Source organism: Thamnophis sirtalis, unplaced genomic scaffold (assembly GCF_051295495.1).
Source record: "Thamnophis sirtalis isolate CommonGarterSnake01/CBP01778 unplaced genomic scaffold, rThaSir2_p1.2 scaffold_4, whole genome shotgun sequence".
NCBI lineage: Eukaryota > Metazoa > Chordata > Lepidosauria > Squamata > Natricidae > Thamnophis > Thamnophis sirtalis.
In genome coordinates, this window is record NW_028261384.1 from 69,199,975 (window position 1) to 69,222,120 (window position 22,146).

The window sequence follows — 22,146 nt, forward strand, 5'->3', positions numbered from 1 at the left end:
GAAATTTCATATAGAGATCCCTTCAATCCTTCCCCCTCTCACCAGAATACCAGCATCCCAATAGCAATATATGAGACTTGATATGCCACTCCCTAGAAAGGAAATCCACCAGAAGGAGGGAAGGGGAGACAAAGAAAACAAAATCAGTGAGGTTTGTCAGGATACAATTGATTAAACAAATTTATTAATTATGTTTTTTTGTGAACCCATTCATTGAGTGAGAAGGGGAGGTGCTTCTAAGCCACCAGGTCCTGAATGGCTCCACAGAATTTCCTAGAGTCTAGAATTTATTGAATTTCAAAATGTTTGCCCTCTACCATAATAGGGGGTGGAACAGAACCAGTGGCCAGACGAAGGTCAGAGGTGACTTCAGGCTTCAGAAAGCTACAATGGAAAATGAGGTGGGCTTGCCGTAATGACGGGGAGTTGCAATTCCACTAGGACAGGGTAAATAATATGAATGATGGGGAAAGGCCCAATGTATTTAGGGCCCAACTTTTTAGACTGCTGCAAAGATTTTATAAACTTAGTGGAAAGGTAAACTTTGTCCCCCACTTTATAAGGTCTAGGTTCTATTAGTTTCTTGTCTGCTTGTGCATTATAGGCAGCCCTGGCTTCCTCCAAGGCTTTGCGAACCACCGGCCAAATGGTTTGCAATTGACTGATCCACTGTTTCAAGGAGGGGCTTTCTGGTTCATGTGAGGGTAACTCAGGCATAGCATTAAATTTTTGCCCTGTGGCCACTCTGAATGAGGTAAAACCTGTGCTAGTGTGAATGGCATACTGCACTTGGTGCCAAAAAGGTTCACCATCATTGCCCTAGGTAATCTATTTTATCTTGGTGAAATTCACATTTGAAGAGTTTGGCAAACAACTTAGCTGCCGTTAGTGTCTTCAAGACCACGCACCAATTTAATATGTTGATATGTTAATATATCATCAAGATAAACCAAAATTCCCTTATACAAGTGCTCGTGCAGCATCTCATTAATCAGCTGCATGAAAACGGCAGGAACCCCTTGGAGTCCAAATGCAAAACTTTGAACTGAAAACATACCAACAGACAATTAAATGCTGTTTTCCATTCATCCCCTTCATGGATCCAGTAATAAGCCTCCCTTAAGCCTAGTTTAAGACACCTAATGAGAAGGGACTCACTGAAGAAGAGCCTAATGCTGGGAAAGATTGAGGGCAAAAGAAGAAGGGATAATGAGGTTGCTGGATGGAGTCACCGAAGCAGTAGGCCTGAGTTTAAATGGACTTCAGATGATGGTAGAGGACAGAAAGGCCTGGAGGAATGTTGTCCATGGGATTGCAATGGGTTGGTCATGACTTCACAACTAACAACAAGTCTAGTTTGTAAAAAATTCTCCCCTTTGCCAGCTGGGCCAGCATGTATTTCATTGGGGGTAGTGGATAGAGATTTTCCTTGCAAATAGGATTTTAAATTTCTATAATCCTCACATAAGTGTAACCCATCCTTCTCCTGGAACAGGACTGAGGCGCCAACCTTGGGTCTCACCGGTTCAATGACCTCAGGTTTGAGGTTTTTGTCTATAAATTGCTGCAGTTCATCTAGTTCCTGGGAATCGTGTAAAGTTTTGATTTAGATCATTTGGCTACTGGTAAAATCTCGATGAAACAGTCTGTAGACCTATGGGGGCAGGGAGTTCATCAGAGGTCACTTTGCTGAACAGATCCATCAAATCTCAGTATTCCCTGGGGATGCCCAGTAGGGGTCTATTTACTGCAGTCACAGCTACCTCCTCAGTCTGCAGTATTCCAGTCTGGTGGGGTTCCTCACTGTGGATTAATTCATTATTAGGAAATTGGAGGCCCCCCTCCATCCAGTCCACCCTTGGGTTCTACTTCTTTAACCACATCAGTCATGGAACTAGGGGCCAGTCCATCCCTGGTGTCACAATGAAAGCAATAGTTTTGCAGTGATTTGCCATTGTTAGTTTGAGTGGTTCAGTGGCAAACGTGGTCGTTTGATGGATCCTGCAATGGACCCATCAAGTTGGCAGAATGAGACTGGGGTTTTAGCGGCCTTACTTGAATGCCCAATTCCCTGACCAGAGACAATCTCATGTACCCTGAATCAAGCTATGCTTTAAATCTTACTTTTCTGCCCCTTAATGGAATTAATAGTTCCAGAGGGATTGTAAGGGGTTCGACAACCCCACTTACCAAAGGGTCTTCATAGTTACATTCTGACTGATCGGTTTCCTTCCCTGGAGGGGTCAGAGTTCCTCCCACCATAAGTAATTCTGGTGGGAACTCAATGACTGCATAGGTCTTTAGGGTGGTGTCTCTGGAAGGCAGTGGTGGCTTTGAAGGTTTCCTTCTGACTGGCTTCTCTCCCTTCTGGGTGGGCATTCTCGCACAGCACTCGGCTGCATTGTGGCCTTCCTTCCTGCAATTGAAGCAGGTGACTGAGTGCGGTGGGGCAGAGCAAGGTTTGGTTCCCTCACTTCTCCCTTCCGATTGGGATCTCCTCCATGAACAGCTTGCATGGTACTGGTTTCAAATTTGGTCGATTTCAATTTCATCAGCCAAGACACACCAGCCATGCAGGCAGACTGGGGCTCCATGGGCAATGCAGGTGTTGTACAGGTCATCATTTAAGTCATCTTTGAATTAAATCATGAGTATTTCCTCTGGCCAATCTACGTGGCAAGTCAGGTCACAAAACTTTTTGATGTACTTGGTTACTGGACGGCACCCCTGTCTGATGTGCCTTATCTGGTCTCTAGCCTTGTGGTCAGCTAGTGGGTCCTCAAATCTCGGTTTCAGGGCTGTCATTAGGTGGTTGAAGTTGTGAAGTTCCAGCATTATGGATGCTCACCATCCAATGTGCAGTTGGTTTTTCTAGAGCCAGTGTGACAACACTGATTTTGGCACCTTCTGCAGGGAGGTCCCTCCCATACACTTGCATGTAGGTCAGTACGTGTGTGAGGAAAAATCCCAGTGGCTGGGGATTCCCATCGAATTTGAAGCCAAGAGGGGGTGCCTTCCATTCTAAGGGTGGAAACCTCTCCCCTTTGAGTTGCAAGCCTTGCTTTGCATCAAGATGTCTCCTGAGCGGATCTTTCATGGTGGCAATGGGTTTGCCAGTAGCCTGTGTGATTTCGGTAATGCCCCTGAGGTTGGGGATCCCCTTTGTTCATTACATTCCTATTTCACCCGCAGTTCAAGCTGGGGCACCCTGGATCTACATGCCATGGATGGCCTCTGTCATGAGGTTCATGGCTTCCCTCAGGAGTTGGTTAGACTGGTCTGGGGCTTCTTCCAGTTTATCATTGTTTCAGAGATCTTCTATCTCCCAGCTGGGTAGGTGGCCCTCATGGGTGAGGGTGGATATCCTTGGTCGTGCTGTTCCAGCCTTCTTCCCCAAGCTGATAGACTACCTCGGCTTGGCAGTGGTGCTTGAGGCAATATTCTCTTCAATCCAGGCATTGAGGGTCTCATCTGCTTGGTTTTTTTTTTGGAGGGGGTTCTCCCTCAGCATTCAGCCTCTTCATGCTCACTGCCCTGGGCAGACATAGTGTGCGCAGTCCTCACGGTAGGACTGTTACCTCTCCAGGTTGAGCTGTTTGCAGTTCCTGCCTTATGTAAGGTCTTTCCTCTCCAATCTTCCCAAGAAAGCAGGACTCTTGGAACTGAAGTTCCAAAAGGAGCTTTCATTGAAAGGTTTGTGATAGCAAGAGGTCTAGGCAGGAAATAAATTTTCCCACTTAAAAACAGAAATTTAAAGCAGTGCAAAAAAAAAAACCCCTCCAACAGTACAGCAATGCAGGAAACAGAAACTTCATATAGAGATCTCTCCAAGCAGGAAATAGAAAAAGAAACTCATATAGAGACCCCTCCAATCCTCCCTACTCTTACCAGAATGTCAGCGTCCCAATAGAAATATATGGGATCTAACACTTTCAAATCTTTAAGAAGCATTCAGAAGAAAAATACTTCCAAAGGTATCAGACAGATGTATGAATCTGCACTATTCAACTTTTATATCAACAATATGTTGAGTCTTAGATCCCCTCATTATCCATGTTCCCAAAATTTATGGGTCTGATTCCTCTACATTCTATAAGCTGGCAAAGCTGTGGTCATTTCTTATTCTCAAATTGGACTCAAAAGAGCACTGAATGCTACTGCACACTTTTGTGATCTTCAGAAACTAAATATTAACTACTGGTGGCAGGACCAGTGAGCGGGACAGCCAGGAGGCAAAGGGGGTGACAGAAGGAGGAGAAGCTGCCATCAGGGAGGCAAGCTGCCACAGGAGGGCTGGAGGAGAGCACAGCATGGAGATGCTGAGAGGCCGGCTCGCCAGCAGGGGGGGAGTGGCTGTGGGGGCTGGCTGGTTACTCCTGCTCCTCTCCCTGCAGTTGCTGCTGCTGCTCTTCAGGTGCTCTAGACCACAGACCTGTATTGATGCCGCAGGCTGGAGCCCCACAAGAAGCCAGCTTGGGGAGGGAGGGAAGACCCGGCCCCTATGTCCTGGCCGACAGTTCTGCTCCCCTAGGAAGTGACGTCCAGGATCCCCTCTCTGCTTCTTTGAGCACAAGAGCCATCACCCGTTGCTCTTCTTCGTTCTGGCATGTCAGCCAGCTGGTCTTCACACATGCAGGAGAGCCAAAAACTGGAAGAGCAGCTGCCCAGTGCACATGTATGCCTCGGGAGATGATCTTCCAGTTTCCAGCATGCACATGAGCACTGGCCAGCTCGTCTTCACACATGCATGCGCACCAAAACCAGAAGACCAGGTGAGCGGTGTGCATGCAGGCACAAAAAACTGGAACACCATCTTCCAGGCATGCAGATGCATTCCAGGCAGCATGCGTGAAGACCAGCTGACAGGCACGCCAGAACCTGGAAGAGCATCAGGTGATGGTTTGTGTGCTTGGAGAAATGGCTGTGTGCCACTTCCGGCACACATGCCATAGGTTCACCATCACAGCTATATGGGATGTAGTTGAGTGTATAACTGAATAAATTAGTATCTGGCCTGCAAAATATCATTTGCAGTATTGTTCTGCTACTTTTCTGCTCAATTTTTAGACATTTCAACAATACTTTTATTTCTTTCATTCAGAATGTAACAGCAGAATTATTCACAGTTGTCTTGTATTTTACCAAAACAGGGAAACATTAGAAATGATAACAAAGGGGAGGCGGAGCCAACGTCCCTACAGTACAGACGTGCAGTCTCAGTGTTCTGAGACTGCAGCCAATACTTTTGCCAATGGGTGGTCTAATCGGACCTAAACCATCCCGAAGAGACGGTGAACAGGAAGATCACGCCTAGCTGATCTCAGGGACAACGCAAGTCTCTGATTGATACAAGAGAAGGACTTCAAGCTAAGTCTAGGCTGATGAAATGGGGACAGCTAAGAAATGGAGGGAAAGAGAAAGTGTGATCATCTGGTGAATCCTTTCTATTTTGAAAAAAAATTGCCCCAAAGAACTTCTTTTTTATGCTAAATTAAATCCTTAAGCAGAAGAAGTTAGTGGCGGAATTGATCTTCATTGGATTGTTTTGGTCAGTATGCTTTTCTTTTTGTAACTACACTTTGTGGATTGAAGTGCTTCTCGCAATTTTTTTTCCTCTCTCCCCTCTTCTTAAAGTGAACGGACCGGTTTTTCTTCTTCGGCTTTTTATTGCTTTATTTTTCAACTTAAGGATCAAAATCTCCCTCTCTACTCTAACAAAAATCATCTATCATTTGCTATTAAACTCCATTTAAGAACTTTGTCCCTCTTAAATCTGAAATAATATAAGAGAGTGAAGGAAAATAATTGAATTCTGCTACTCGGAGGCTAGAGGCTAGAGGTTTTTTTTAAAACTACGCATTTGTTCCTGCTTCTCCTTTGATTTCACTGTCTTTGTATTTCAAAGCTCCATAACTAAAAGTGATAAGAGCCAAGGGCACAAAATGTTTACCACAGCTGTCCTTTGAGAGCCTTATTGACACTGGGAGAGGGGGGGGAAACGGAACCTCTTTCTTGCAAAGATTGCAAATGATTTTGTGTTTAAGATATATGTGTGTGTGTGTGTGTGTGTGTGTGTGTGTCTGTCTGTCTGTGTGCATGTATGTCTTGAAAGCTAGAGTGGCAGTAATTTACAATTTGGAAACATGGATCAATTTTCAGAAGAGGAAACTTTAATTTTGCAAAAGATTTGGAATGCAATTCAAAAATTATTGGAGGTAACTTGGAGAATTGACAAGAAGATAGAGTTTATATCAGAAAAAATGAGGAAGATGGAGCTCCAAAAACTGAAGAGAAAAATGAACACAAAGATAAGAAAACGAATGATTTGATTTCTGAAGTGAAAGTGGTTGAAAGTGAAAAAATGGGACTATGGAGAGGGAATTCGATGGTCCGGAGCTCTACCCCAAATTTCAAGGCACAAAAGAAGAAAAAAGAGAAAAAATGATGGTTTTAAAGAGAAAATATTTATCAGGAGCAGGATTGATAATCAAAGATAAATCAATTAAAGTAGCAAAAGGGTGCCAAGATTACCTGAGAGATCCAACAAACAACAAGGTACGGAGAGATGTCCATAAAAACTTTACCAAGGAAATAAACAGAAGATTAACTCCAGAAATGGCAAAAGAAATAAGACTATATGCCTTCTGGAAGAATACAGGTTGATATATGAAAATTGATAATAAAAAATAGCTAAGTTTGATTATTAGTAAGTAGGAATTTAATAATTTTTAGATTGCTTGGTTAAATAAATAGTTGATAATGGTAACAAGATATATTTCTATTTTGGCTGGAGGTGAGGAAGCTGGATATAAGTAATAAATGATTTAATTAACAAATATTAATGATAACAATAATAATGAAATGATAAGAGATATAGTTAACGACATATATATGTACTGGTTTAATATAAGGAATTTGGATATAAATTGCAAACAATTATTTGGGGAAAAAAGGTTTAGAAATGTAATGTGTGTCTGTATGTATGTATGTGTGTGTGTGTGTATGTATATGTATGTATGTATGTATGTATGTGTGTGTGTATGTATATATATATATATATATATATATATATATATATATATATATATATATATATATATATATATATATATATATATATATATATATATATAAAAATAATGTTTTGTTGTATTTGTGCTGATAAATAAATAGAGGGAGACTAGTATATGTATGTATGTATGTATGTATGTATATACATACATACATACATACATACATACATACATACATACTACCATAACAAAAGGAACCTGGACACAAATTGTAAACAGTGACTTGGGGGAGGAAAAGGGCTTAGAAACTTTGTCAACTAATCTTTGTTTAGAATATGTTATAAAGGTTCAAGGCTATTGGATGACTTTGTAATAATTAATGAAATGCCATTAAGTGATTATGTTTTTAAACATGGATTATTCTAGGCAAAAGGACATTAAAACAATCTCAGTCAAATGAGAACTATGATATGTTGATAGTAAGACTCATTAAGAATTTTTGACATTTTATGAATGTAAGTAATGACTGTGGAAGAGATGCACAAAAGCTAATTGTAACCAATTAACACACTATCTACAAGATGTAATGTAAGATGATTATTTTCATGTGTGTGTTGTTTGTTTAATAAAAATAAAAAAATTCCCCCCCCAAAAAAGAAAAAAAAATGATAACAAAGAAATGAAAACCTGATGAAAAGAACACAATTCCAGGCATAAGCACAAGTTCAGTTTTATTCATAGCAATGTTGATGGGAATGTTGGCGTAAATTCTCTCCAAGGGGAATGTTCCAAGTAGAATATAGAATTCAAAACAGGTATTTTTTGAAACTAAAGTACACACAATATTATTTTTGTTTTTGATTATATATAAATTTGGTAAGTATTGTTCAAATGTTTTATACAAATCCAAGCACATTGCAAATTTATAATACTCTGCACATTTCTACAACATAATCCTGAACACAGCATTTTTGATATTTATGGCATCTGCCATTTTGCAAACAAAATAATCAATCACAGCCTGGACTAAAAAATGCCCACTGCTTTCAGTTAGTGATATATAATTATACAACAGGACATAAAGAGCAAGTAGCTTTGTTAAGGGATTACAAATGTCTGTAATATGATCTGTGAATTTTAAAGAAAACCATTCACTTAACTTAAGATGCTGGTTTTAATAATAAAGATAATGGTGAATTATATTATAGCTACAACAATTTAGAAGCTGGAAGTGGTAATAATCATTTTTATTGAGATATCTTGTTGATTCAAAGATCTGAAGTGGGAAACAACTCTCATTTCCTCATTTACTGTAGCTTTATCTGTTAAAGCACTTGCTGGATCTAGTTTGGTGATTGTGCTGTTAAGTCACATTGTCTTTTTAATTTGGAACTGTGCTCCAGCATTTAAAAAAAATAAGAAATTTCCTTTGGTAACACCTTTTATGTTGAAATATTCTTTTGATCTTTCCCAGTAGTAAAATGTTAATGGAAGTGATGTTTTTTCATTAGCAGTGGATAAGAACAACAGGCAGAAAGCAAAACGAGAACTAGCTCTTTTACAGTTCCATTATAACCATAAATCCAAGATGCATCACATGTTCTCTTCCTGGTTTTTTTTCTTTTCTTTTTTTAAAAAAAACACCTTTCCAGTTGCTAACTGTAATTCTAAGGATTTACAATTGATTTAGTTGCAGTCATATACAAAATCATAGTTGCTTGGCTCCTTTGGAATAGGAGGTGGAGCATCAGGGATCTGTATGTTCTCCAGATCCAGAAGACGCAGCTTTATTTCCATACTGAGCAGAGTATCCAAGTCGTTACGTGTTAGTTCACTCATCATATCTTTTCCAAGTAGGGCATTTAGACCATCTGTCCATACACAGTACTATCATGGGAGGGGAGAAGAAGGAGAGTTGACTTTTATAAATCCATCCAAAATACCATGCCATTTCAGTAATTATATTTTAACAAAATATTTTTACAATATCAAAACTTTTAAGTTATAACCTAGGTAACCTAGGTAATCTAGGATGAAAATAAAACATACTATTGTGTTTGAGTATGACATTATACAGCAAAGTTATTTTTTAAATCGTTTCAGTATAAAATCAACATATTGAGAAGAGAGAAGCAGCAAAAGTAATTTGTGCTTGCAATGTCTATAATATTTATCGACAAGAAAATAAAATACAAAAGACACTTAATTAACATAATTAAGGGTCATGGAAATAAAATCAGATTTCTTTGATAAATCTTGAGATAAAACAAATCAGAACCACAATGTTATTTAGTAAACAATGGGAATTATTTCTGGTGAGCATCTACATAGAGAGGGAAATACAGAGTTACATATTTCATCAATTCAATTATTCTTCCACTGAATTGACAGTCTCTGTTTGAATGGGATTTTTTCAGTAACAGCTATTGGGAGGGCATCAACTCTGGCTAAGGATAAGGCCCTTTGGAATTTTGGGATCATTAACAGTACAGTAAAACAATCTGTTTCATTATTTTTTAAAAAATAAAATAAAAAGAGAAGCCATATCACTGAAGCCAATAGCTCCAGAGAAACAAGGTTAGAAAAATTGTTTGAAAACATCAGCAGCTAAAGGAGATTTCATAAACATCAAGATGATTTTAAAAGCCATTAAATGCAACTGCGAAGAAAAGTATTTAAATAAGGCAACCTAAAAATAAAGATTTCAGTTACATTGGCTTATGTCCTAGTTTGTAAGTAGAAATTATAATCACCCATAACAGTTTTTATATTATAAAGGATTGTTTTGAATTCCATGCCAATAGATGGATTTTAAATTTAGCTGACTGCATGCTATACAATAAAAATAACCAGCGTTTGCAATGTGTAACTGAAGTTAAAAAGCAAGCAAATAAAAGATTATTGTATATGAATATCACACAAGGGGAAGAAGAAACATGAACAGAAAAATAGTGTTTACTTTTTTCTGATTACTTATTTCCTGTTACTTTACTGCCCCAATGAAGGACTGTCACTAATCTTGAATATCTGTATAATATAAAATTTGTAATGTTGGTTGGACAGGGTCTTTGTTAGCTGTCCTGCTGTTCAATAAACTTCCTTCTTGAGTTGGCTTTAATCTTGGGGATGGTTCTGAAATCTTCCAGACCAATGAGAGCCACTTTTTAAAAGTTATTTTAAATTTATTTTAGGGGTTGCCTATAGTTTTAAATTTTTATTTTAGTTGCTGAATTAATTTATTTGTTTTATCTATTGCTTGGGAATTAGTGGACTCTAGGTAATTTATACATATTACAGTATAAAAATAATGAAAACCAATAATATAATTTATATAATCCTATTTCCAATTAGATACCAAGAAAAAGGGGAGAACCAGGTTAGCAAGTGCTAAATTATAATTAGAATTTTTGTATATATTCTGTATATATTCAAAATTTAATTTTAGCCCTGGTGGCATATACTTGAAATATTGCTGAGCTTCTGTAAACTGATTTATAATTTATTTCCAAATTTCAAAGTTCTATTATTGGTCAGAGACTGGCTACCATTCTTGGGAGATCCTTTTGGTTAAAGTATATTGAACCATTCCAGAGAACAGGAACGGGAATCAGAGAATGAACTTTTCAGTTGTTTATATGAACTCTATAACTCCTTTTTACAAGAGAGCTATCTGACTTCTTCATTAGTAACCTTCTAGAAGATGGGAAAGATTTCCTCCCTTTTTGTGAAAGCAAACAGTACAGGATATATTTTAATTTCATTTAATCTTTTTTTACAATTATAGTTGGTTGCTGTTGCACTATTTTGCCAACTTGAAAATAAGGTATCAATTACTGTTGGTTTTCTTAAATTATCAGTGTCACTGAAATTTTTAGTCATCTTGAATTTCCAGTTTAGTTTAAGAAATTCTGCCTTTCTGCTTCGAAGTATCATTACGAATTTGCAATTTCTAGAATCTTAAAAAATGAAGTTAGAATCTGAAAAATTGAAGCTGATCTACCTATCTCCTCTCTTTCCCAAGAAAGAATTTGGTAAAGTGCTGTTTAACTCAACTAGTGACCAGAAGGAATAATTATCTATTCATCTTTTCAATTTAAAAAATCATACATTTACCTCATGTTTGTCAGGTGCAATGAAATTTAGCTGTCCATTTGAATCAAACAGTATAGAGAAAGCAAGTTCAAGCACCTCCTGAAAAGACACAATAATAATAAAGTAAAAAAGGGATTAGAGTTGTATTTCCTAGTCTCAATTAACACATATTTGTGTGTCTTGTGTGCATTTTAAAAAAAGATTAAAATATGCATTTTCAATAGATAATGTCTAAATGGCAAATATACTCTAATTATACATCTGATGCTCAATATAACATTAAAATTGATACCAAGCTAAATACATTGACTTATCTACATAATATTAAAAAGGAATTTTTGAGTAACAAAGTCACTATGTCGTTGCTTATGAATTGTAAAGTGAAAACGAAGGAAAAAGAAAAACATTTCTAAAAACAATATTTTCTGACTTCCTATTTTGTTTTCCCAACAACTTGTATTATCTATTAATATAAAATTTAAAAATACCGTTCTAAATGTTTATATTTGCCTTGCTGCATAATGTGTGTGATATATATGGAAGCCATTCTTTCTTGAGTTTGGTCAAATTTCTATTTTGTATGTACAGTGTTATTTTTGCCAGTTCTGCACATTTTCCAATGATCTCCAATCTTCCCAATGAGATACAGTTAATAATTTTGAATCATGCTACTCTGCTTTTCTTCTTCAACACTGAAAGTATTACATGTGAGGAACTGAGTAAATTCCATGTTCTTCCTATGTTGAAACTTTTTGCTATACAAGTAGAAATCTAATTGAAAAATATTAAATTGCAAAACTCAAGTCATTCCCTTGTACATGGAGAACAAAAATAATAATAAAAATATGTTTTTGTGTTTAAACTTCTGTGTGAAGAAATTCATGGCCTATAGATACAACTATACTTCAGAAAGCACTTTTGTTTCCTCCATTAAAATGTATTTTATGAACTTTTGATCTCTTTTAAAAATTAAAAACATTCTCAAGTGAAAGAGAAGAACAAGTAAGTGTACAATCCTCTTTTTCTTAGAGCTCTTTTATATATGTGAAAGAATTAAATGGCATATCTCTTCTTAGAATTGCAACAAAAAAGATGATGGATATGAATTCCTATTGAAAACTCTATGCCAATATTATTATTATTATTTTTAAATGAACAAGAGACAGCAAGAGCCATATTGTCATCATAGTACACAAAGGAGGAATTAAAAAAAACATGGCTCTTCTATTATCCGACCAATATGAATTTTCTGATGTGTGCTACTTTCTAGCATGGTATTCATCTGACTGACTTATCTGTGCTTGCTATGTGTACTATTTCATTTGTAAAACTCTTATTCCTTTGTCCCCTACATTAGTCAAACAATCACCAGTGTCACATTGTATTTAGGTGGTAAGAAAATTTCTATCTTAACTTTTAAGTTGAGGAGAATTCAGTCATTCAGTCCTCGGCCATCTTTATGGCCCGTGGAAAGTTTTGTCCTTTTTTTTCTGAATGTGCACAAGTTCAAAAATTACTTTCTATCCAACATTAGTCTTGAAGCTGAAAGATGTTCTAAAGAAATATGTATCTATCTTTACTATGGACATTTCTTAACAGTTTCTTGAGTGTTGTACTGTTCATTTTGTAATATAAGAAATTAATGTCCTGGCATGCTTCAATTATTTTTTTAAGAAAAGATTCAAGATCTCTTTCCCTCAATGTTTTTTTTTGCCAAAAAGATGTTGGGGAATAAGCAAAATTAAATAAATTCTATAGTTAAAATTAAATCAGTGCATCTTTGATTTAAATGCCTATTTAAGAAATAGACTGCTGAAGTTTTTAATTTGTAGATTGTGTGTGTGTGTGTGTGTGTTTTGCAAAAATCACATTAGAAGGCTAGGCAATTTAAAAAAAAACTTTTAAAAAACATAACAAGATGGAACAAGATGTAATTAAAACTAATTCTGAAGATTAGTGCACAGAACATGTGACTTAGGCAGTATTACAAATGATATACAATTTCCATCTATATGTTGCTAATTTTTCCTGTTGAGTAAAGGGAAATTGGCCATTGGCAAATGGAAATACTTCATTTTCTACTCATAGTAGTAGCATTTCTGCTATTGCCAAAGCCTTAATATGAAAATAGTTGCTAAGCATGTTAGTAAAGTTCTTTTTGGAAGCTCTGTTTAGCCGGAACCAGACAATCTGTAACTCAATGGATCATCATTTCATATTTCATTAGCTAAAAAGAGAAAATGACCATAGGTGGGCAAAAAAAGCAGTGGAGTGAGTATGATCTCCGACTGCCTTCTGGCTTCACCACTGAATTTTCTTGAGGGAAGCTGCAGCCAGTATTGCAAATATTCCTTCCTTCCTCAAATTCCTACCAGCTTCCACATTTAATTTGTTTGTGAGAAGCTTTCAAGTCAGTGGAGAAGTTGGGAGAAAATTGCAAGTTCAAGGTGGTCCCTGTCCAGTGGGAGAAGGAATGGATGTTTGTTCAGTGATGCAACATGAATCTGGAGCAAGGGATGCTTGAAGGAGTAGAGCAGGCTGGGAAGAATACACAGGGAAGTGCGAGAATGTCATGTTATTGGAGAGAATGAATGGGAGTGTGAGAATTGCCACATGTCAGGAATGGCAGGCAGGAATGCAACGTGGAAAGGTACATGAAAGTGTGCAAGAGTTACTAGTATTGGGGTGTGATATAGATGGCAGAATGCATGGGGATGCACAAGAAGTGATGTGGGACAGCTTAGGTTAGTAGGAATGGGTGAGGGACATAAGAGATGTCACCCGCACAAGGTTATGACACAGGTTGAGGAGCAGGCATGAGACATGTAAGTTATTGGCATGGAGTGAGTGAATGGTGGGAAGTACTGTATGTGTAGATGGGGAAATCTTATCTGAGCAATTTAATGATCTTCCTTCTGGCTTCTGGCTTAACTATCAGGGAGCACTTGAAATGGCTATGATGTGGCCATGGCTGACTGAACAATGTGGTTCACTGAAGCAACAGCAGCAGCAACAGCACAGTGGTGCTAAAGTGGGCACAATTTCCCCAAATTTCAGTCCCACAGGAGTGATGGATCCCAATATTTTGTAAATTAGCCCATTTGAGGTATCTTAATTCAAAAAATTGTGGCCCTCTAAGGCATCTTTCCTCCCAACTGAAGGTTACAAACAGACATTAGAGTTTTAGTAGGATGTAGATAGAATGATTAACTGTACTTTGGAGAAAGGAAGATAAGCTTATTACATTAAGATGACAGGTTATTTTATATCTGGGATTATGTGTGACTTAAAATGGATAAATGTACATTAGAGTCTCTAGGTCCAAACTCCTTTCAATAATTTCAAAATCAAAATAATTGATTTTGACATCAATGGCACTTAAACACAGCCTGTCCACAATTTATGTAATGATGAACTTCAGGGAATATTGTATTATTTTATTGTATTATTATATGTTATTATACTAGATATCAACTGCCAGATATCTAGTACATGGGTTTTATGGAGAGGTGTTCCATTAGTAAGTGTGGCTAAAGGCTCTTAGAATTTGAGATAGGTGAATGAACAAATTAGAAAAAGAATATTTAAAATGAACTGAGCAAACTCTTTTTAGCAGAAGGAACAACAGACACTTGTCAAAATTCTACAACTAAAAAGTTACTGGACGTGTTAACTTAAAATAATACCTTGTTTTGTTTAAGGGCTCCCTTCTCCTTCATGTGAGGACAGTCCTTCCCTGTAACAATTGCTTTTATATCTGCCACAGGCACTGTATCAGATAAGGGGGGAAAAAGGAATGTAAGAAAGAAAGCACTTGGCATTAAAGAGGTAAAATGAAAGTAGTGTTAAAAATGACATCCCTAATTCCAGGTGAGATTTCTGGTGTGTGAAAGAAATCAAAGAGGTAATCAGGAATTAATCGATTTTACTGTTAAATGTACTGATAAAACTATCAATATCCATTTTGCTTTCCAAAATCCGTGGAAATGAATCTGTTCAAGTTGACTCATTAATCAGATTACCAGGTTAACAGAGTTGGAAGGGACCTTGCAGGTCCTCTAGTCCAACCCACTGCCCAAGCAGGAAACCATACATCTGCTGCTACCTGGGATCGAACTTACAACATCCTGATTGTGAGGTGAGAGCTTAACCTTGTTGATTTCTGTGGGGCTTATTCCCTAGTAAGTACAATATTAATATAAATGTTGCTTCTTCTTTGTCCCTGAACTTAGTCCTTCTACAATATATATTTATACATATTTGTGTTATTTATATATCATGGTTTATTTTTCCTCTTTATTGTAGTAATTGTAATAATAATAATTATTACTGTGTAATAATTTAACAGAATCTTTTTTGTACATCATCATTTTAGCAAATAATTGTTAAAAAACAAATTAATGTTTGTATCACTTTAGATAATATATTTAGACAACTACATTCTATTAGTTTAATATTTGTTTCTTTAGAAAAAATAAATGCCTTTATTTTTTCTAAATACCCTTTATTAAAAACAATGCATATAATGCAGTCAGAAAATAATGCCAGTGTACAACTAATTATATTTATTTTACTTATTTATTCAAGCTGCTTGTCTCACTATAATTGTAGGTGCTTGCAATAAAAATATAAAAACACAAAATACATAATATAAAATAAAAACAAAAAGACATACAGTAACTTCCACACATGATCTAACCTATTATCATACAAATGCAACCATTTGAGCAGCTGGCAGGCTGAAAGGCTAGATATTTCAAATTTCCTCCCCCAGATGCCTCTGCAAGTTTAATAGCTTGGAGCAGAAATCAATTTCTGCTGTCATTAGTTATTTTGCACATCTGGAATAAACCTCTTGATGTGGTACTGGTTTCCTCCTTTATATATTTATCTATGTGTTATCCATTTCCAATTTTACAATCCTCAAAATATTCTGTTCCGACTCCTTTTCCTCATTTCCAATCATTGATACATTTTGTTCCAAATTTCATAATATTCTGTCTCATCTCTATTTTTGATTTCTAGTGTCAGTCTGTCCATTTCTGCACAGATCAAAATTTTCTTTAATACCTCTTCTTTGTTTTTCCAATTTTGTGCATATACCAATCTTGTTGCGGTTATCACATGTTTAGTGCCATTCTTAATGGCAGTAACATTATATTCTGGTCCTATGCATTGCAGAGGAAGCATTATCACTGGAAGAGTTACTTCTCTTCAAATTATTAAGAGTACTGAAATTAGTAGGAAAAATGTATCAGAACAGTATTGGGGGAAAGGAAATAAATGTGCTGCATCTGTTACTTATATTACAGATCATTGGGAAGTGAAGTGATGTTGCCGATAGAATGAAGTTGCTATATTAGTTAAAAGTCTAATTCCTTTTACTACTGGTTTATTAATTTTTTTAGTTTAGAATAATTCACTTTAGAATCTAGAATGCTTATGCTAGATCAGTGATGGCAAACCTTTTCGGCACCAAGTGCCCAAACTGGAACATAAGTGCACGTGTGTGTTTGCGCGCGTCAGAGCACCAGAAACCTAAAAACCAGCTGGCCGGTTCACGCATGCCTGTTTTTTGGTCATTTTGGGCCGTTTTTGGGCCATTTTTCAGGCCATTTTCCAGTGCTTTGGTACTCGCAAAGACCAGCTGGCATGTATGAGCCGAAAACAAGAAGAGCAGCTGGCAATGCTGCATGTGCCCACTGAGCAGTCTCTGCATGCCACCTCTGGCATGTGTTCCATAGGTTTGCCATCACAGTGTTAGGTGATTTTAGTGGAATTATTACAAGACATATAGCAACATCCTCTTTCGCTTTTTTTTAACAACCAATGTTTATCTTTTCTTTGGAAAAGCATCCCATGAAACATAACAACATATTAAGAACATATATTGTTTCATATTTTTCTCCATTTTAGTGAGGTGTAATAGCAATTCATATTTTGATTTTTTATGAATGAAATAAGATGTTCCAGCTTTCATGTTTATGTTTGGAAAGCAAAGTAGCACCACGCTTACAAATATATTTATTTATCTCCATCTAAATTATTTAACTTTTTAATCATTCCTTTCTTATTCATAACTATCCTTTCCTCCCTACATACAGTAATTGTACAAACCTTTTGTTTTTCTTCATATTTTGTAGCAAACATTATCTTATATGAATTCTTTTCTCATCCACAGTGTCAGACCTGCAAGCCATCTTTTTTCTTTTTTTTTTGGTTTGGATTTCAGGCCTGTTACACTTTCTACTGTGGAAAAATTTGAGGGGGAAATATATGGAGTTGGGGAATAAGTAGCCATAACAACATTTTTCTTAGAAAGTCAAGGTCGCTTTTGTGCCAACATGACATCTCTAATAAAGTGGAACTTTGAGGAAACTCAAGCCTTGAAGTTTTATTTCATTGGGGGTGTTTTTTGGAACCCTGACATTAGCCTGAATCTCCCTTAAAAATACTTTACCAGTTACCCTGAACCTTGGGGTGCTGTCCGGTGTCCTGAGCCCCAGCGTTGACCCGAACCCGGGCAGCATGAAAACTCAGGAAAGATGGTGGAAGAGAAGAAGCCCATGGGGGGAACCATAGGTGATGGATTGGTGATTTATGTCAAGACCATCTACTCTTCCCAAGCTGTGGGGAAAATGGAGGAGGCTGCTGAGAGGGAACGCCAGTTGGGAGCCAGACACAAAGAGTTGACTCCTGGTGAACCTCGCAACCGGACCTGACCCTCCAAGGCAGAGCTGCGAGAATCACCTCCCCTCAGGAGATGCTGTTGGAACCACAGATGGTTGTGGGATCGGCCTTGACCCACGTGGAGAATGCCAAAGCATCCGAGAAATAGGTGCTCCGGAGATTGGGGATTCCCACCACCATCATGCAGCCAATCACTGGCCGGCCTCCCAGACCAATTCGGACAGCTTAACATGAGTGGGGCAACCCCTTGCCTTAGCACTAAGTCACCCAGATGAACCCTGGACCAGCCAATGTTCACCTTCGTGGACCATGAACCCGTAGTGCCACGGAGTGATGATTCAGTCTCCTTTCATTCAGTGAAAAGTGGATCAGCCCTGGAAACTTTCAGATTCGGGTTTTCCCAGATGTGCCGACATGACATCTCTAATAAAGTGGAACTTTGAGGAAACGCTAGCCTTGGAGTTTTATTTCATTGGGAGTATTTTCATTTGTGGAACCTTGTGGAACAGCCTCTTTCACTTCATTATTCTACAAAGCATCTTGCTTTATACTTCCCATTAGTGCAATTCCTCAGACTTCTCTGGCACATTGATTCTTTTTGGACATTAATCTATCTTCTAATATTTTTTCCATTGAAGATTGATAGTATTTTCCCCTGCACTTTTACTTTCATTCTTCTTTCACCTCTCTTCCATGTTGATTTTTAAGATCCATTTTTAACTTTATGTAAATACATTTAATGCACATTTAGAACCTCTTATCATTATTATGATTTGCATCAATCAAGTGATCACACTGATAAATTTGTCCATCCAGCTTACTGTTGGTCATCTTCTTCTTTCTTCTCTTTCATTCCACATTTCTCAGAATCATAATCTTCTGAAGAGAGCGAAGTCTTCAAATAATGTATTCAAAGTAATAAGTAAGTAAGTAAATCTTTATTATGGTCAAAGACCAGCAATATATATTAGTTTTTACACTATGTTAAAAAATACTGACATTAAGATATAATTAAAAGGTATTGATGTTAAAAATGGAAAATAACATACATGTTCTCAGATTGTTTGGGTCACTCCTTGATTTACCTGGGTGCAATACTGTTAAGTATAGGAGTAAATACAATGGTCCAAAGATTGTTAGAGGTATGTCCAGATAATTGGTACAAGATGACAACTATACTTCTGTAGCCAATTTTTTTCTTATGGACATTGCAGCAGCACAGAACTTTGCCACTGCATACGTGGTAACCGGGTTAGTGTCCTGGAGGAGAAAGCCTAGATTGCCTCCCTGGCAATCTCTCTAATAAGGGGAGAATATGTGCAGACCTACAAGCTCTGTCTAGCTCGCAGTATAATAGAACATGCGAATTATCTTCCACTTCTCCTTTACCACATATACAAACCCATTCTGCTATAGGTGTTCTCTTATACCTGCCTTGGAGGAGTGCTGAAGGAAGAATGTTAAATCTGGCTCTGAAGAAAGCTATTCTGTTTTGGGAAGATCAGGTCATTTAGATATCTTGCTGATTCCCACACACCCTGTTTGATTCTGTCCCTACTGTGGAAAGGCAATCTATTTAGTTCTTGGAATTCCATGTCCTTTATTATATTAATTACTACTTGCTTTGCTTGAGCAAAACCTAGGGACATTAAGAATACCAGTGAGAGCCCATAAGAGCCCAGCTTGTGATCAATTGCCTGTTTCCAGGGGGCGGGGAAATTGTCAGTCAATACTAGTGGGGACAGTCCCTCTGGAAAGAAATGCATTTTAAGCCAATGAATGATCATCATCTTCCAGGCTCTTACCTGAATTTGAGGCATGCCTGTCTCAATTCTTAACTGGGCATTTGGAGTTCCATTGGGTGCAGCTAAGATGGCTCGCAGCAATTTTGTTTGTATGGTTTCTAGCAAGTCTCTCTTTGCAAGGATTCCTGTTTATGCCCCATATAGAATCTGTGCCAATGTTTTGGCTTCAAAAAGTTTTAAGGCAGCAGGTACTAACTGACCTCCACTTGTATAAAAGAAATGTTTAATTGCATTTGAGGACCTATTAACTACTTGCAATGTGTAATCCAGGTGTGCCTTCCATGTCCCTTGCAAGTGGAAAACCACTCCAAGGTATCTAAATGTTCTAACCTGTTCCAAACTGTGTCCTTCTATTTTCCAGGAGTATTGGCTTGGTCTTTTAGCAAAAACTAAAAATTTTGATTTATCAAAATTAAGGACCAGCTTGTTTTGCCTGCAATAGCCGAGTGTTGCCCTAATTGCTCTCTTCAGTCCTACAGGGATTTGTGAAATGATAGCATCATCATCAGCATATAAGAGAATTGGCACTTTGTGTTGTGCTAGGTTAGGAGGATGGAAATCAGGGTTCTGTAAGAGATCAACCAGGGAATTAATATAGAAGTTAAAGAGGGAGGGGGACAGGATGCAATCCTATTGTACCCCTTTTTGTACCCTTACTGAGCCGGTTAAACTCCCTTGGGGATTACACCTCACTTTCAAGGTAGAATTGGCATACCATTTTTGTATGAGGAAGAGGAGGCATTTATCAATAGAGGTGCATTTTAATTTTTCCCAGAGGGTGATCCTGGATATTGAATCAAAGGCCTGCTTAAAATCAAGGAAGGCGACAAAAAGAGAGGATTTTTTTTATATTTGTATTTTTGTACTAAATGGTGGAGTACCAAGATATGATTCACCGTAGATCTTCCTTCTCTAAAACCAGCTTGTTCGTCTTTGATTATCCCCCCCTGAAATTAGCCAATCTTAAAGTTTATAATTTAGGTATTTGGCATACAGTTTACTAATAACACTTAGAAGACTAATGGGTCTATAGTTGCCTGGTTCATTTATATTACCTTTTTTATAAATTGATATAATAATTGCTACTCCCCAATCTCTAGGCATATGGTCTGTTTTATCTATAAATGTAAACAGTGATGCTAAAAGTGGAGTCCACCAACTGGCGCTCTTTTTTATTATTTCTGGCAGGACATTATCAGCCCCGGGTGCCTTATTAGCCTTTAAGCCTCTAATCAACCGGGATATCTCTTCTGGTGTAACAGGGGGCCAGTAAGGAGTTTGGTCCAAACTAGCTAGGCTCTCCTTGGTTACATAGTCAGGATCTATGTAAAGCTCCCTATAATACTCTCTACAGGCATGAATTGGAACCTGATTTGTTGGGGGTAGGGGAGTTTTTTCCAATCCCCTGGTGATGTACCAAAAAAGGGATGTATTTTTTGTCCTGACTGCCATAATTAGTCTATGCCAAGACTCCTTCAGAGCCGCACTTTTCTTTTCTCTTAGAAGGTTCTTATATTGTGCTTTCAGCTGCTTTAAGTAGTAAGTGTGTTCCTCAAAGGGGGCACTTTTACTTTTCTTGTATTCCATATTATATATCCTTTTTAGTTGCATGCAATTTCTATCGAATCATATTTTGTTCTTTGAAATCGGCCTTTTGGAGTGAGCTAGTGATCTGTTACTGAGAACCGAATTCAAATTTAAAAGGATTCAAACCCCTCTAGGTAAGATCCTCCACATTTATTTCTTAGTAGAGATGTATGTAGCTCTATGGTTTCAGGGGCTAACATCCATTTGGTAACTTCCTTAGCGTTTTTCACGTTCCATTTAATTTTTACCTGGGTATTTTGAGTCTCTAACCTGGGTAGGTAGGCTGTGCCTTCCTTTAGAGAATTCTGGTGCAATGTGAGAGTAAGGAGTGTTGTATTATGATTGCTTTCCAGTTGCGAGTCTACCTCTATCTTCTGTAAGAACTTCAGGAGGTCATATGATATTATCCAGTAATCAACTGTGGATTTTCTTCCTGCTCCCCGATATGTATATTCTGCTGGAAAGTCACCCCATGGGGCCCCTTAAGGATACAAGGATCCAAACATACAGTCATTTGTCTTACACACAAACCTGCTTTAGGGTCTTTAAATTGTCTGGAATGCTGGAATGCAAAGATTCTCCTGTTATATTTTCATCATAATGAATCTTAAAATGATTAAATAATGCTTGATCATTTGGTCCCATTCTAGCGTTTAAGTCCCCCCCTATAATTATTGCAGCTTTGGGGAATTTGGCTGAACAGCCAATAATAAAATCTTCTCTGATGTCCCAAATCTTGTTAATCACATTATTCCTACTGTGGAGGAATATAGATATTAAAAAGCAAAATCTCCACCTGTTTAAATAAGAGTAATGTAGTTACAACCCATGGCTGGATAGGTGGCAGTGGTACACATTTAAATTGCAAGGATGTATTAACTAATGTCACAATACCCACTTTAGCTCTCCCCCGCCACATTGCTTGGGACAGTCGGGATTGAGTTGACCCAATAGCCATC

At 37.5% G+C, this 22,146-nt stretch overlaps 1 protein-coding gene across 8 annotated transcripts in view; it reads right to left on the minus strand.

Moving 5' to 3' along the window:
• Window positions 1-7,727: 7,727 nt before the first annotated feature.
• ELMO1 (engulfment and cell motility 1) overlaps window positions 7,728-22,146 on the minus strand; it is a 562,024-nt gene continuing 547,605 nt past the window's right edge. For 7 of the 8 annotated variants that reach the window (XM_087713089.1, XM_087713086.1, XM_087713087.1 and 4 more), the window contains 3 exons: window positions 14,792-14,874; window positions 11,127-11,204; window positions 7,728-8,900 (listed from right to left, as the gene is read on the minus strand). In XM_087713089.1, coding sequence (XP_087569215.1) covers window positions 8,700-8,900; window positions 11,127-11,204; window positions 14,792-14,874 — 362 coding nt within the window. In that variant the 3' untranslated portion in view covers window positions 7,728-8,699. The remainder of the gene's footprint in view (window positions 8,901-11,126; window positions 11,205-14,791; window positions 14,875-22,146) is intronic. The other variant, XR_015696387.1, reaches the window with a different exon arrangement.